The 14839-nt window shown below is 41.4% G+C and overlaps 1 protein-coding gene across 8 annotated transcripts in view; it reads left to right on the top strand.

The window, feature by feature from the left end:
• Window positions 1-14839, top strand: part of CNKSR2 (connector enhancer of kinase suppressor of Ras 2) — a 207141-nt gene that overhangs the window by 180734 nt on the left and 11568 nt on the right. Inside the window, exon 21 of one of the 8 annotated variants that reach the window (XM_005484351.4) lies at window positions 8249-11166. The exons of 6 other annotated variants lie outside the window; for them this stretch is intronic. In XM_005484351.4, coding sequence (XP_005484408.2) covers window positions 8249-8298 — 50 coding nt within the window. In that variant the 3' untranslated portion in view covers window positions 8299-11166. Of the gene's footprint in view, window positions 1-8248; window positions 11167-14839 lie in introns of those variants that run through there. One more of the 8 variants, XM_005484352.4, reaches the window with a different exon arrangement.

The following is a 14839-nucleotide window of genomic DNA, read 5'->3' as shown; positions in this document are numbered from 1 at the left end:
ACACGATAGTCAGTGTTTTTCAGGCTGTAGAGATGATATTTTCTTTGTTTAGTTGTGATATTTTGGGGAAAAGCACATAAGCAAACCAAAGCCAGAATGTGTAGCAAATTGCTAGGAATACATCCCTGCATACAGCTCTGGGTTTGGGTGCAGCCTGTCCAGGGGACCCTTGCTCTGTGACTGGTGTGGACAGCAGAAACCCCTCCTTACAAGCATCCTTTGGCTGACCATCCCCTGAGGGAGGGCACTCTTACCTGCCATTTTCAAAAGGTGGCTGTTTTTACAGGTGACCCTTCCCCCAGCATCTCAGGGTGTTTTGGTCTGTTTGGATTCCCTGGCATACAGCAACCACCAGTTGTGGTGACAGTAAGGGATTTTCTCCTCGAGTCTCTTGATGCCCTTTGTGCTGCTGTTGGCAGGACCAAGGGCTGAGCACACAGCAGCTCTGGGCACTGGCACTGCTGGAGGCTGCCAGGGGAGCAGGCTGGGCCCTCCACATCATTACCCAGATCGAGAGGTTTCTTGTATAACTAGTTATGTTTGAAATGTGTCCCCACCTCCCAGCTGATTGCTACAGCACTGCCAGGGTCAGGTGTCAGTGGTGTCACTGTGGTGGGTGCTCCCTCTCACCCCATCCCTGCCTTTCTCCAACTCTCTTCCTTGCCTCAGCCTGATCAGCCACCATCTCACACCAGCCATTCCCTGTGCCCAGCTGCTCCCAGAGCTGGGCAGCCCTTTGAGGAACAGCTGCCCTCACTTATTTCAGACTTCTCTTTCCCTGGATGTTGTTAACTTGGAATAAACAAAGTATTTTTCCCTTTTTGCGATCAAAAGACCTGGATGAGGTAGCAGAAGCTAGCAAGTAGTCATGGTCATTCTGAGATGATGGCACTCTCATTTCCAGTTGAAAGCTGCAGAGATCCTGTTTTCATTCTCCTGAAAGAACACCACTTCTAACAACTCAAAAGGCTTCGAGAAGTGCCCATCTCCAGCACAGCTCTGGTGGTTTTGCCAGTAGAGGAGCTTGATGTACCTTAGGAATGGGGAGGTTGGTACCTGTGCACTGCTCCATCCCTCCAGGGGGACAGCAGGTCTCCCGCAGGCTCTGCCCTTCCATGCTGGGAAGGGGTCAGGTGAACGGGAGCCTGAGTCACATTGGTGCTGTAATATGTTCAGTGCAGGATTAATCTTTTCTGTGGAACAGTGCTATCATACAGAAGTATGGCAGCTACACCTCACCAAACTGTGTGTGATGGGCAGTTTTGGAGATGCTTGGGGATGAATTATGAAGGAAGAAGCTAAAGAGAAGCAATTTTCATACCCGTGTCTTTGTACCTCTGTGCAGAGGTCATTGAGGGTAAAACCTCCTGAGTTGGTGGAGGAATTGGTGGAAAAGTAGGAATTGATGGGAATGTAGATGTACCTTCTTACTGGTTATCACCAGTTCACCAAAAACTTTATCAAAATCTTTCTTTGAAAACCACTGGGTGCACCACATCCTCTCACCAAGAGGGTCTCTGGTGGGTGAAATACAGCCTTTCTGTATTTCAGGAAAGGCTGGGAAGGAGGGCTAAGGACTCCTGCATGGCTGGGCATCATGGGCATGGAACCCTGACATGGCATCCTTCAGCTTTGTCTGGGCTCCTGGCCAGTCTGACAAATCCCTTTTGCCATCCATTTTCATGAATGGCAGCCTTGTGATTTTCAGAAAGAGTTTAGCCAGCAGCTTGAACACATAAGATGATATGACAAAATACTCCCTTGATCAGTTTGCTGGTTTTTCCTCTCCTAAAGGGCATACTGAAATACTGTCTTAGCAGGCTTCAGGAGGTTGTATCCATGCTGTATCTCATCCAGTCTAGCATGTTCAGGGATTTCAAATAATTTAAAATTTGCTATTTATTGCTATCTATAAAGTTAAAATACAGTCAGGAGATTCTGATGTTTTCAGCACTTGACTCCTATAACAGGAGTCCTTAGTGTAATGAAATCCCTGTGCAGTCCTGATTTTCTTTTATTACACTAGTGATAGCATTGTTTGGAATATGAAAAGTTTAAGATACACTTCTCATGAAAAATTTGTATCCCCTCTGAAAACAGCTCTTACATATTAAAAATATGCAAGTGATTCTTAACAAATAGCATAGCAATGTTTGACTTGTCAGAAGAGTACCTTGCATAAAACCTTTCAGTGCAAGCTTTCTATATAGAGAAAATTATTCTCATAAAAAAATAATTTAAATTTACCAGATGAAAGTACAAGCCTTCAGCATCCAACAAGTGTGAAACATTTAATCAGTAATTCTTCATTTTATACTCTCAAATAGGTAAGGAATTACTCCCAGGCAAACAAGGAGGCCATTTCTGTGTTGGTTTGATAGGCTTTCAAGACACCATAGATAGCCAAGAAAGTAGCTCAGTCATTGGTTTAGAAGAAGAAAGGTGATTCCTGTCTTATTTTACGTGAATCAAAGTAATGAAAAGCAAGACTTCTAAAAGCAGTTTCTTTATATGCTAATTTTATGCAGTATATTTCAGGTTGTTGATAGGAGGGAGGGCTTCAGGTCTGATAGCATTTTTGTTACTAAATATGGTCCTCCTCAAACCTGAAAGACACCTGACTGAGTAAAAAATAGAGTCAGAGCAGAATGATAATTCTTGCCTGGGAATAGTCAAGGCAGGTTGGATTGACAGATGAAACACATGCTAGAACATGAGGAGAGGAGAAGGGGGGGAACACCTTTGTTAAACACAGCACAACCAGCCAGGAGTGGTGCCAACAATTCACTTGTTGGCCTTGCCAGGACAGTAATAGTAGAGTCCATGTTTTGTGTGTGTGCCCCTCCAGTGAGCTCCAAATTAAATTACAGTATCTCAACCTGATCAATGTTGGTGTAACAATAAGGATAATCTGCTCCCCTAATTTTCCTAGAGTAGGTTTTGACACCATTCCCATTGGAGGTTTTGGCAAAAGCTGCTGAAAGACCTCAGCTGAATGTGGCACAAAGAAGATAACACTTTTTTCTCAGTCTGTTTTACTTTAAGCACATCTTATGCTGTCAGTAGCTTGCAGTGTTCAGGTGCTCTGTGCCTCTTTCATTGCCCAGTCACAGAAGGGGTCCCAGCCAGCCTGGCAAGTTGCTTCTGCTGTCAGCAGCTGTGGCAGGGGCAGCATCTCCATACCCTGCCCTTGGATGTAGCCTGGCAGTGGGAACATGACAGTCTGGCTGGGGTTATTTAGTCACACCAGGCATTTTGTCAGTGTATTGGTGTTTTTGTTATCAGGGTGGAAAGCCTCACCAGAAAAAGCAATCATGTTGCTTGATAACATAATTGTTATCTGTTAAAGTCTTCTCTGATCAAAGAGGCTTCTACTGGTTGAAGTTAAAAATTTATTTGTGTAAATTTAAATTTGTTATGCTATAATTAATTCAGTATGTTTCTGTCTGCTTTTAAAGCCCTGAATAAGTTAATGTAAAAAAAAAATCCAGAAATACAGTTCTTGAAAAAGTAAAGTAATACACATTACAAGAATAATTTGTCACAATAAGACTAATTCTGCTTAAATACTCCTTATCACAAAAATCATTGATAACAATGCAATAAATTAGTCCGTTGCTTACTTTTCGGGGTTGATGTCCAAAGCATTAGTCAGGAAACAGAGCTCCCACCTTTGTGTTGTACGTTAACTCTTCCATGGGGTGATGGACTGGCTACAGTTGCTGCTTTATGATCAGGAAACAAGGATATGGCTTTTCAAGTAGTTCCCAGAATAAACAATGCAGGAGGTTCAGTAGATTAAATTGAGTTTTATATGCCATTGCAGTCATAGCCTGGCTGATTTTAGCTTACAATACTACTAAGAATTGTATTGAAAGGAATTTCACCATTAGATATATGGCTTATATACTTGTCTTTGGGATTTAACATAGACTTCTCCTAGGTGAGGCTTGTCCCATAGGCTTATGTAACTTAAATCTCTGTGTAATCCAACAATTAGAGTGCCAATATGCAGAAATTTTAATATCATTATCAGAATTCACAAACTGCCTAGTGGGATGCTAAAGTTGTGATTATATCCTCTGCTTCTAAATCTATATAAAACTATGAGAAGTCCAGCCAGCTGGTCTTTTTTTTCCTGAAAATGGTTGTTCAGCTGTGTCTCACTGGTTATGTCCCAAATTAGAGGGCTTCCTTTCCTGGGAGCAGCTCTTTGTATTGCTTTGCAATTGTTAAAAAATGAACTACTCTGGAAAAATAACCTTATTTTCTGACATGACACTCAGACTGCTCCATCTTGAAGCTGTGCACTGTCACTCCAGTAAGACCCTGGTAATGAGCTGAAGGAGAGAGTTTTGCAGATATTAGAGAGATATCTGAACAGCATAAGAATAACCATGAGGTAAATCTAATATGGAGGGACAAAATAGGGGCAGAATTAGAAATAATATAATATAATACACTATAATAATATAGTAAGAGTTAGTGATTTGGCAATTTAATGTGCTACATTTTAGTTTATTTAGTTCTTCAGTACTGGGTAGACAGAGGGTTATTTAGCAGTAGCTGTAGTACCTGAAGTGCATAGGAGAGCTGGGTTACATTTGCAATTTAGAAATACTGTGCTAAGTGGGAGGGAAAATGCCTGCTGATCAGAGCCCTGTAATTTCCACTGCCTTGTTCTCATGGGACCCAGTGCAGCACCTGCAGAGGAGCAGGCACTGGAGGTTTTTGTGGGCTCACACCCTGTGCCTGTTCCTCACCATGGCGCTTTCCCATGGAGCATTTGTGCTCTTGGTGTTCCTCAGTGAGGACATGGGGCACACTAAAGCTTATATTGTGGTGTTGGAAAAGCTGAAACTTGCTTTTTGCAGAGAGCATACTCCTGTATTAGAATTGTTTGATTTAGTGCCCTTTACTGCAGAGTGCTGAGTGACTCCTGCTATTGCTTCCATACCTGACTGGATTCCCACAGGATGATGTGGGCAGGCACTGCTTTGGAGTGCAGTGTTGGGGAACTGCAGCACCAAATCCCTCCTTCCTCAGGCAGTCTCACTGCCAGGCTCTACCAGCTCCTTTTCATCTCTGCATGGCATCTGTCTGAGCCCTGGAGGTGGTGGGAGCTTCCCACCAGTGAACAGCACTGGCAGTTTGCAGATCTGCCAGTGTTCCTCCCCAGGACTCTGTGTCAAAGGGCCTTGAGCCATTTCCCTGGTAAGGAGAAAGATGTATCTGCCAGTGCACTTCAGCAGAGACAGCTCTGTGAGACATGGGGAAGGTTTTCCCTTCCCTGCTGTTCTTTGCATTCATTCTTGTTGGTCCCTGATCACTCATACAAAGGATTTACCTTTTGGAGAAAATGCATGGCTAGATATGCTTCATTATAAGACTAGACAGTAGGTAAGGGCTTCCAGTCAAAGTTCTTCTCTCCTGAATAGGTAGACAGATGTAGAAATAGGTACACAAAATAGGATAAAAACTAAGGAAAGGGTAGATCTTCAAAAGGCAGGTACAGGTTTACTGATGGTCACTATAGATGGGAAGTCTGAAATTTTCTAAAACTTCAGTATGAATTAAAAAAATAAGTTAATTAACCTGCTATTCTTCAACCTAACCTTTATTTGAAAAGAGAAGTTGTCATAAAAATACCATTTAATAACCAGGTATCTTGTAGTCTGTTTAGGCAAAATATATCACGTGAAGATTGATAAGAATGTGTGCCACTAAGTGGCAGTGGTAAAATCTTGTGCTTTTTATTATGAAAAAACACATCAAAGTAAAAACCCTAACTTCATACCTTCTCATTAGTGACTGCTGGTGTTCCCTAAACATTTATTTATAGATCAGTCTCAAAGAGAAAGAGTTGTATCACCTTCTGTGTCCCTTTCCTTACATAGGACTTCTTGTGTGAGAGCCATTTTGAGAACTTATTGATTGTGATTCTCAGATATTTCTCTCATGAGAACTTTCTGCTTCCCTTTGCTTCCATTTTTATTGCCTTGTGACACTTGGCCTGGAAAGGCACACAGAGCATCCCCTTGCTCCTGCTTGGTGGGGTGATCCCAGCCCAGGTGCATTCTGTCTCAGCACTTTAGATGGGTAAAGTACCTCCTACTACTGCAGCTTTGCTCAGATGTAAAATTCCTCACATCCTACATGACCACTTCAGCTGAATAAATGGGCAGAGATTTACAGCAGACAGTTTTGGATCTGTGACCACTCTGGGGAAGTAATTTGCCGTAAAACTCATAATGCAGACCAAATTTGGTTGATAAATGGAGTAAGTTCACTTTGCTGTATTCACAGGGTCACATTCATTTTTGTATGTGAATGGCAGTTGGTTTATTTTTCAAAATGTTTGCAAGTCTCATGAGTTTCATAAGTTGTAGTGTCAATAAGTATCCGTCCAAAAGCACGTTACTCGTTCATTGTTATTTGTATTTGTTCTCCTTTAAAACAAATTTTAAAACCCTTATCTAGAAACAAAACCACATGCTGGAGATTTTTTACATAAATAATTTTGCTAATGTTAGTGATACAGAAAAAAATGTGGAGTTTGTAAGAATAAGGAAAAATAATTTTTACTACTAAAAAGCAGATTTTCTAAACACTTAGTTACTATCCGTAAGTGGTATTGAAAATCTATTTAGAAAAGCCCCCTAGTGCCTAAGAATTGTACTCACATTAAGATAAATAGGAAAGAATATGCTACCACTGACCTTAAGAGGTTAATGGAAGGCAGTTCATACACAGTGACTAATCCAAACTGGGATAGTGAAAAATTACCAGTGTTTGATAATTTATATCATTTATATAATAATAAAACCTTAGCAATATTATGGAGTAGTCTTTACAAAAGTGGGTCTTACTAGCAGGGTTTTTTTCAGAAATAGTTTTCTAGTGTAAAATTTAGTTGAATTTTATGTACATAACACAAGTCCTGTCCCACCATCTGTTGAAGGTAGCACAGTTCTTCCACAGATAGAGGACATGTCCCAGCCAGACTCAGCTGGGCATGAGCAAGAGTTGGTATGGGGGGCATCTGCTAGATAATGCCCTTGCCTTAACTTCAGTAACCCTCCTTTATTTCACAGCCACCTTGTTTCACAAAAAGGGAAGTTTCTTTTGCCAAAGCCTGACTTTGAAACAAACTTTCTGAATTCTTACTGATTAAGTTGTATGAACAGCCATAAGATGACAGGATCTCCTGAAGCTGCAGAAGGGATACGTATGAGGCAGCAGTATCCTCTTTCACTTAATGCCTTTTTCCAAATAAATCCAAGATCCTTATTTTCAATGCTACAACTGTTCATAGTATAGAACAGGATGAAATCTGAAAAACATTCCCTCTTGTGCTCTACAAAGTCTCCCTTTCCTCAACTCCATGAGTCCTGAAATGTGCTGGTTTGGCCTTTTGTTTGTCAGAGGGTTGGGGTTTGGTTTTGGGGGTTGGGTTGGGTTTTTTTTCATTTTGGTTGTGAAATCTAATGGGGTTTTTTTATTTTAAACAATAGGTTATGTAAAAGTTTCTCTTGACTGCTATACTTAGAATTTAGTTATATAAACTGTTTTCCTCACACTTCTTCTTCCTCCTCTCCTTGTTGACGCACAGAGTCCCAGGAAATCTCAGTAATAGAGAAGAGGCTGAACTGGGTTTGAGTTCTGTGTAGCATTGCTCACCCTCTGCCTCTCTGAAACTCATTTTCCAATTGCTGCCATGTGTGGAGTAAATGTCACCAATGTTTCCATCTGGGATTCTTTCTACCTTGTGTTTTCTGTCCCTGAGAAAATATTTCTTGTCTGCTTTCCAGACCTTTTGTGATATGCTCAAGAATAAAAATGGCAATGCTTGATGGTTTCCTTCCTTTCCATCCTGTCTTTTGGAAAAAAATAATCTCTTTAACAGGGGTTAAACAAATCCCACCCGTCAATTGGAATGAGTTTGTACATCTTTACATTCGGCACAGTTGAACTCTTTCCTGAAGTTGTTTTTTTTTTTTAACAACAAAATATCCCCCATCTTTTCATATGTGGGATTCAAAATGAAATGGATGTTAAGATCCATGGAGTTTCATTTTTTATTACAATTTAGTGTAGTAGGCAATAGAATAGGGAATGCACTGAGAACAGCCAGGCTTTTGAAACTGCCAGTGCAGAGACTGCGTATCCACACAGAAGCTCTAAGTAAACAATTTAGCTGTATGCTGTTTATTCCACCTCTCTCTTTCTCTTTTCTTTGCTAACACAGGTCCACAAAGATTCTCGAGTTCTCAAGCCCTAGCTTATGGAAGTGTGTAATGTCAGTGTGGTTGCAAAATCACACGATCTCCTAGCTCTGTATCTTATCCTTCACCCAACATTGCACAACGCTGGACTGTCAGCTAGGAGAACGAAAGGAGCCAGATTGTGTTGTGCCACCTCTTTTTCTAGTTCTCGCATAAGTTGCCACCAGGATATTTTTCTGTGTTTGTAGCACGTTCGGTGGATTTGGGGCACATTCTTTGCTTCCATTCTCCTCATTCATATGACCCTTTCCCAGTGATTCCAGATGAGCTAATGTGTCTTCAACATGGAGAAAACCAACTAAGTTGGTTAGGATGTGTATTGTTCTCTTGTTTTATTTGTGGGTTGTTTGGGGTTTTTTTAATTGGTCTTTGTTCTGTTCTTTTTAAAAAAAACATATCTACAAAAAGAGAATATATAACTTTCTGCCCTAAATACCTCTTTTGCATCAGGGATGGATATTTTAATGGAGTGAGGTGTAATAGCAGAACAGTGCCATGTCTCTGTCCTCACGAGCATCGCTGCATGCAGATTAGAAAGGCTCTGTAGTGCTGCTACTGTATGCCAGATTTGCTATTTGCTCTTGTTTGCATGATAGTATTTCTAATTTACTAATATGATATGGAAATAATGGCACATCACCGATCTTTCAACATATTGTATCACTGCTTTATCATATTAGGCTAATACACTGCGAGAGTTGATAGCACCTCTCCATGTCAAATGGGAACCACATCTCTTGGCACTGAACCGATTGGACTCAAAGGTTGATAAACTTATCATTAGAGAATTGGCACGACGGAGACTCAACTTCAGCCTCTTGCAAGCAACCTAATGGCCTCCGTTCAGAAAGTCAGTTCTTCTTGAATAACTTTGATGTTTATAACAGAGAACAGACCTGTTAAAGCATAGACAACCACATGCCTGAATATGAGGCCTCCAGGAAGGTGTCAAAGGGCATGGCCAGTCTTTTGAAGAATGCACCCTTTCCACAGTGGGACTAGGCACAAAGTCAGATCCAGTCTACATGGAGCACATTTGCAGAAAATACTGCCCCCCGCACGGGAGAACGGAAGGGGAAGAGGGTCTTGGCAGGGGAAGGGCTTTGATGTCACTCAGTTTTGTTCTGCACACCTCGAGGAATTAAAGAGGGATTCAGCCATGGTAACTGTAATTTTCCATTGCTTGTACTGAACTCCAGTGAACCCATTCAGGCCTACCAGACAGAGTTGTGTCGTTTAAGCGTGCTTCACGTTAGTGAAGGAAGTTTCCTTACTGTGTCATGCTAAACTAAGTGTATTCTGTCGAGTGGAGGTATGTACAGACCTTTCAGAGACTTCCATTTATCCAGTGGTTTGTACTGAATTCCCAGAGGGTACACTGGCACTCGTTCGGACGGTGACGGAGAAGATACCTCACGCTGAGATTTATTAGACTCTGCAGTTCAATCTTTGGTTCCTCTTTATCTTCTAGGACTAAAACATGTGAGTGATGCTGCCTGGCCAAGCAGGCACAAAGTATTCTCTGTGTAACACCCAGACTCCGGAGGGCTGTTTTGGGGCCAGTATTTGTCTGGATGTCACTCAAAGTAGATTCAGATATTGTATTTATCATTATGTTCTGAGTCCCCTATGGGTTGATGTTTGCCTCTATCTCTGTGATTAGAATGTGGATTTTCCTTGATATATTTGGCTAAGGGTGTATTGTAATAATGTTAATGCTAATTACTTGATATTTCATACTATCTTACGGGGAGATACTTTTAAAAAATGTATTTTGAAATGTTTTCTTTCTGTTTGCTCAATGTATGGTATTGCATTATGTTAATACCAATAAAATTATATATATATATAGTTATATATATATTTCCCTTTTATAAAGAAGTAAATTATGCTTTTTTGCCTCTCAAACAGGAAATGTGCAGTGAATAAAATTACATCATTCTGCCTTACAGCAGGTGACAAAGCTTATAATAGTTTTAATATTCTTTTTTTGAAAAATAAAAAGTATAGTATGACATAAATTAGTTGGAAATTCATCAAAATGCATGTTTTATATTTCTGCTCAATGGGACTGTCACAAAACAGCCTAAATATTTAGCAATGTTGTTTTGGCATCTTTAATTTTTTCTAATCAGAAACATGCACTGTATTGCTATTATTGATTACAAAACTGTACTGTCATAAATTTTTGCCTGTTGGCCAGATAGACAAACCCTCTGAGTTTGTCTGTAGGAATTGATTTTAAAATATAATTTAGTGCTCTCCAATGCTTGGCAAAGGCAGAATTTATTTTTTATATAAGGTTGCCTTTGAAGTACCTGCCTCTGCCAGGAATGATAAATCACTGCTAAGTACATAAAGATTCTGCAACCTGAAGGATATGTGATTAAAGTCTTGTTGGAATGGCCTGCAACCCCAGCCAGTCCTTTACATTCTGTCATTAAATTCCATAATTAGTTAGAGGTGAAATGTTTTGGAAATTAATTAGAGAAGCAGAAGCAAGGATGTGACTCTAAAATGTCCTTTGGCTGCCATTTGGGGTAACACTGATGGCTTATTTGCTGCTCGTAGCCAAAGGCCAGCATATATCTGCACTAATGCCTATTAGATTGTCTTCAGCTTCCTCTCTTCCTTTTCCCCACCCTTTCTAACATATTGTACTGAGTATCTTTGTTTTGCAGAGGCATTCAGAAGGGCTGTAATTAGCAGTCCCTGGCATTTAATTGCATACACATTTGTTAAATATTTTTCTGTATGCCTTAAAATAAAGTATAGAAAATGGCAGTAAATGTTTCTTTAATGAAGGCATTTGATTTATTCATGAAGTCAGGATTTTTTAAAGGTGTTATTTTGGGCTTAATAAAGGAAATAAGCCAGCAAATTTTCTGTCTTGCTTTTGCATAACCATCATCTGTCAGGGCTGACGTTCAGTTCCTTTCTCTTGTTCCTTTTGTGGCAAACACATTCTGCCCAATGGGGGGGGATTGGACCTTTCTGCTGTGACCACTCTTATGCCACTTTTCAGAGCACTTTCTGCTGAGGTTCATGCATGTTCACAAGTTCATTTTGACATCTGGTGACATGAGTGATTTCTGGAAGAGCCACGTGGAATTATTGCATTTCTCTTGTCACAGCAATAGCTGTTGACCTGAAAGGTATCCTGAACTCTGTGTGGTGCTTACAGACCATGGGGGTGTGATGGGCATTCAGCAGCTGATGGGGGGTGCCTAATATTTGGCAGTGTTGTGCCCTGCATAATTAAGATGTAACTCAGGGTGCAGGTTAATTAGGTTGGAATCTAATCAGTGCAGCTATCATAATGTGCAGTTATAAATCCATTAATAAATCTGAATATCTGAATAAATATGTCGTCCTCTGGGATAATATTTGGGAAGTGTTCTGGGCCCCTTTCAGAAATGCCTCAGGAGGTGCTTCCCCAGCAGACCACAGTGGGTTACAGAGGTAACTGAGGCAGACATTCAGTAACCTGGCCCCTGCCCACACTAATGTTTCTCCCATGTTGAAAGTAGAATTGCAGTTCCTTAGTGATGCATTTTGGAAAACTCCACTCTCGGTTCTACATTTTCATACAAAGAAGCAACTTGGGGTGTGGCCTGAAGTGGAGTTCATGTTCATGGTGGGTGTTGCTCCCCAGGAACGTGTCCCCCATCTGTTCAGGCTTGCTTTCAGGTATCAGTCCCATAAGCCTTGCCAGGCACTGCTGTTGTGCAAGCGTGACTGTGGCTTGATTCTCACTGGTGAGTAATGTTGCTGGGTCCGTATCGTTTGTCACTTAACCTTTCACAACTTTGAGTGCTGCAACATTAGGTTAGGTTTCTAATACCAGTATTTTCCTCAAGGAGTAATTGCTTCTATATATCACTTGTGATTATTATTTGTAGGGAACTCCTCATCCTGTTCCAAAGCTACAGAATCCCCACATGTCTAGCAATTTTACCCAGTTTGCTCCAGCTCCTGCCTTTCCTCATAAATACGAGTTTTCTGTTGTTTTTGAGCTGCAGGGCCCAAGGGGAAGTGTACCATCAAAGTGGGATTGGTATGTTTATTTCACTTCAGCATTGATAGCTTGTAGTAAAATTAAACAGCACTTATATCAGTGTGTGGCATAGAAAAATGTCAGGATATCCTATTTCATTGTGTAAAATTCTCCCAGAGAGTCACTAAAATCAGCAGATTAGGTTAAACTGGTGCCTTTTTAGGCAGCTTAATGAGCAGAGTACCATATCCAAAACCAAGGAAGGATGCAAGTATAACCCTACTGCAGAAAACTTCTGCCACTGATCAGAATTCCATTACTTTGGGAAGCCTTGGAGTGATTTCATTCTTATGCCTATGAATATAACCTCATGAAACAGCAGGACTGTGAGCAGAGGGAGCTACAGATGCTCATTTGAGGTGTGCAGGAGCTGTCAAGGGGCAGGACGAGCAGATAAAGTTAATTATTCCCTCTGTGTGTCCCCTTCTCACTAACACCTTAGCTGGCACCTGTACTTCACTGCTCTGTGCATGTCAGGAATGGCTGAGTGTCACTGTCAGCTCCACAATACAGATCTGCAGGAGAGGGTTTTTCCTTAGTTTTTCCTCAGTTTTGTTCCAGCTGTGTTTAGTAAGCAATTCCAGTTGTGTGGAAGGCTGCAGGGATGTGGCTGAGGTGGGTGTGGGACTCAGAGCAAGAGTAGCCCAAGTGTCCCATGAAGGTGGAGGTTGCACTGTGAACATGCTCCAGCCTGCAGCTCACACTGCAGCAGCCAGCAGGGCACAGGAGCCTGTGGGGCCATGGCTTGTGCTTCAGATGTCCCCAGAAAGGTGACTCCAGTGGAAAAGAGATTCTCAGGGATCTGCTGACCCAAAAGGAAAACTGCTAGTGCCATAAGTAGTTCCCAATAAGAAGTAGGCCTTCAGTGCCACAGCAAAGGCTTGGCATCTGTGAGGCCTGGCAGAGGCTAGGGCTAGATCTTTTAAAGGTGGTACCCACCTGATTCTGGTATTGAACTTTGCTGTAGTGGAAAATGCCTGAAATACCTTCAGATATCTGTCATTTGGAAGATGAGTTTTCCACTTGCTTGCACAGTTCACTTTATTTTGAGAAACCCAATTTATGCTCATGCATGTGAGAGGAGAAGCAGGCTGGTATCACAGGGTGTAAAACTGCAGCAAGTGCAGGACTCTGTTGTGTTGGTGCTTTCAGTGAGCACCCTCCCTAGGGAGTATCTTCTATTGTCTGCAGGCTTATGTAACAGGAGAGAGTAGAAACTGTGTACAACTATCTTGGTAACCAAAAATACTCCCACTTTAGAGGAAATGATGGTATAAAATCCAGATTTAGTACCTGCATTGAATAAATATAAAATAATAAATGCAATAAATATAAAATTTAATGATCCTACAGCTACTAAAGTTTTACCAAACACATGGATCAAAGCTTGTTTTTAAACAATGCTTCTCCCTTCCTTGATTCAAGACTTCTGGGAAAATCCTGCATTTTTACGAACACAGGGACAGAAAGAACAGAGGATCACATGAATCAGAAGAAGGAAAGGAAGGGGAAGCAATACCAGACAGAAGGGTTGCAAAGACTGGGTACTGCTCAAGAAGAACCCGTTTTGCTTTTAGTTTAGCTTTAACTCAGCTTGCTTAAACTTTTCTTCAGTTGTAGAAAACATTAATATGCTCGTGTGTGTGTTTAGACATATATATATAAATGTGTGTGTGTGTGTTTACAGATGTAATCACATATCCTGGATTTTAAAGTGGCATAGGACATAGCATAGCTATCTTTGTACTTTAGCAGGGAAATTGCTCTATTTTACCTAGAGCAGATGATTAGCTGCTGTTTCCATGCAGATCTGCATTTTATTGCACCTCCTGCCTGCTGTACCGTGCCAGGCTTAAATACTGTGTTGCTTCTTCCTTTTCTCAGTAATTAGGGATGTGACCTGTAACATTTTCCTAGGAGGAGCTGACTTTCCCTGTCATTGTGGCTCCCCCATACCTGTGCAGGAGTGACATCATGTACAGCCACAGCTCTGCAGACATCACCTCCTTTAAGCCTTTCATTGATTTCACCACTTTGTACCTTTTAGCTTATGGGGGGGGGGGAAGGAAATACATACCTTAGTCTGCCAGCCAGCCATCTAAATAATGTTTAAAATTATTAATTCCTGAATCTTTGTATTAAAAGCATTTGGGTATGTCTCACTCTTGGGCAGTTTGGACTCTCAATGATTAACCTGACCAGCAGCAAAGATGGATTTAGGCTTTGCACTGAGAAACCAACTGCTTCTCTGGAGGATTTCTTTTCTCCCCTCCACTGCAACACTGCTAAAATCCACATCCACTCTCCTTTCATCCTTCTTCTTTTTCACCTTCTATCTAGTACCTAGGGAGATCCCTTCATTCTCTCTCCTAAGTGTTCCTGGGGTTTACAAGCCCAGTCAGGCTGTTGCACGCTGTGGCCACGGCCCTTGCCTGCCTGTGGGCACAGCTGGGGCTGCAGAGCTGCTGCAGGAGCTGCCCCTTCCCAAGGGCTCAGC

This window comes from Zonotrichia albicollis, chromosome 2 (genome assembly GCF_047830755.1).
Source record: "Zonotrichia albicollis isolate bZonAlb1 chromosome 2, bZonAlb1.hap1, whole genome shotgun sequence".
Lineage (NCBI taxonomy): Eukaryota > Metazoa > Chordata > Aves > Passeriformes > Passerellidae > Zonotrichia > Zonotrichia albicollis.
This window is presented reverse-complemented; position numbering and strand designations above follow the sequence as displayed.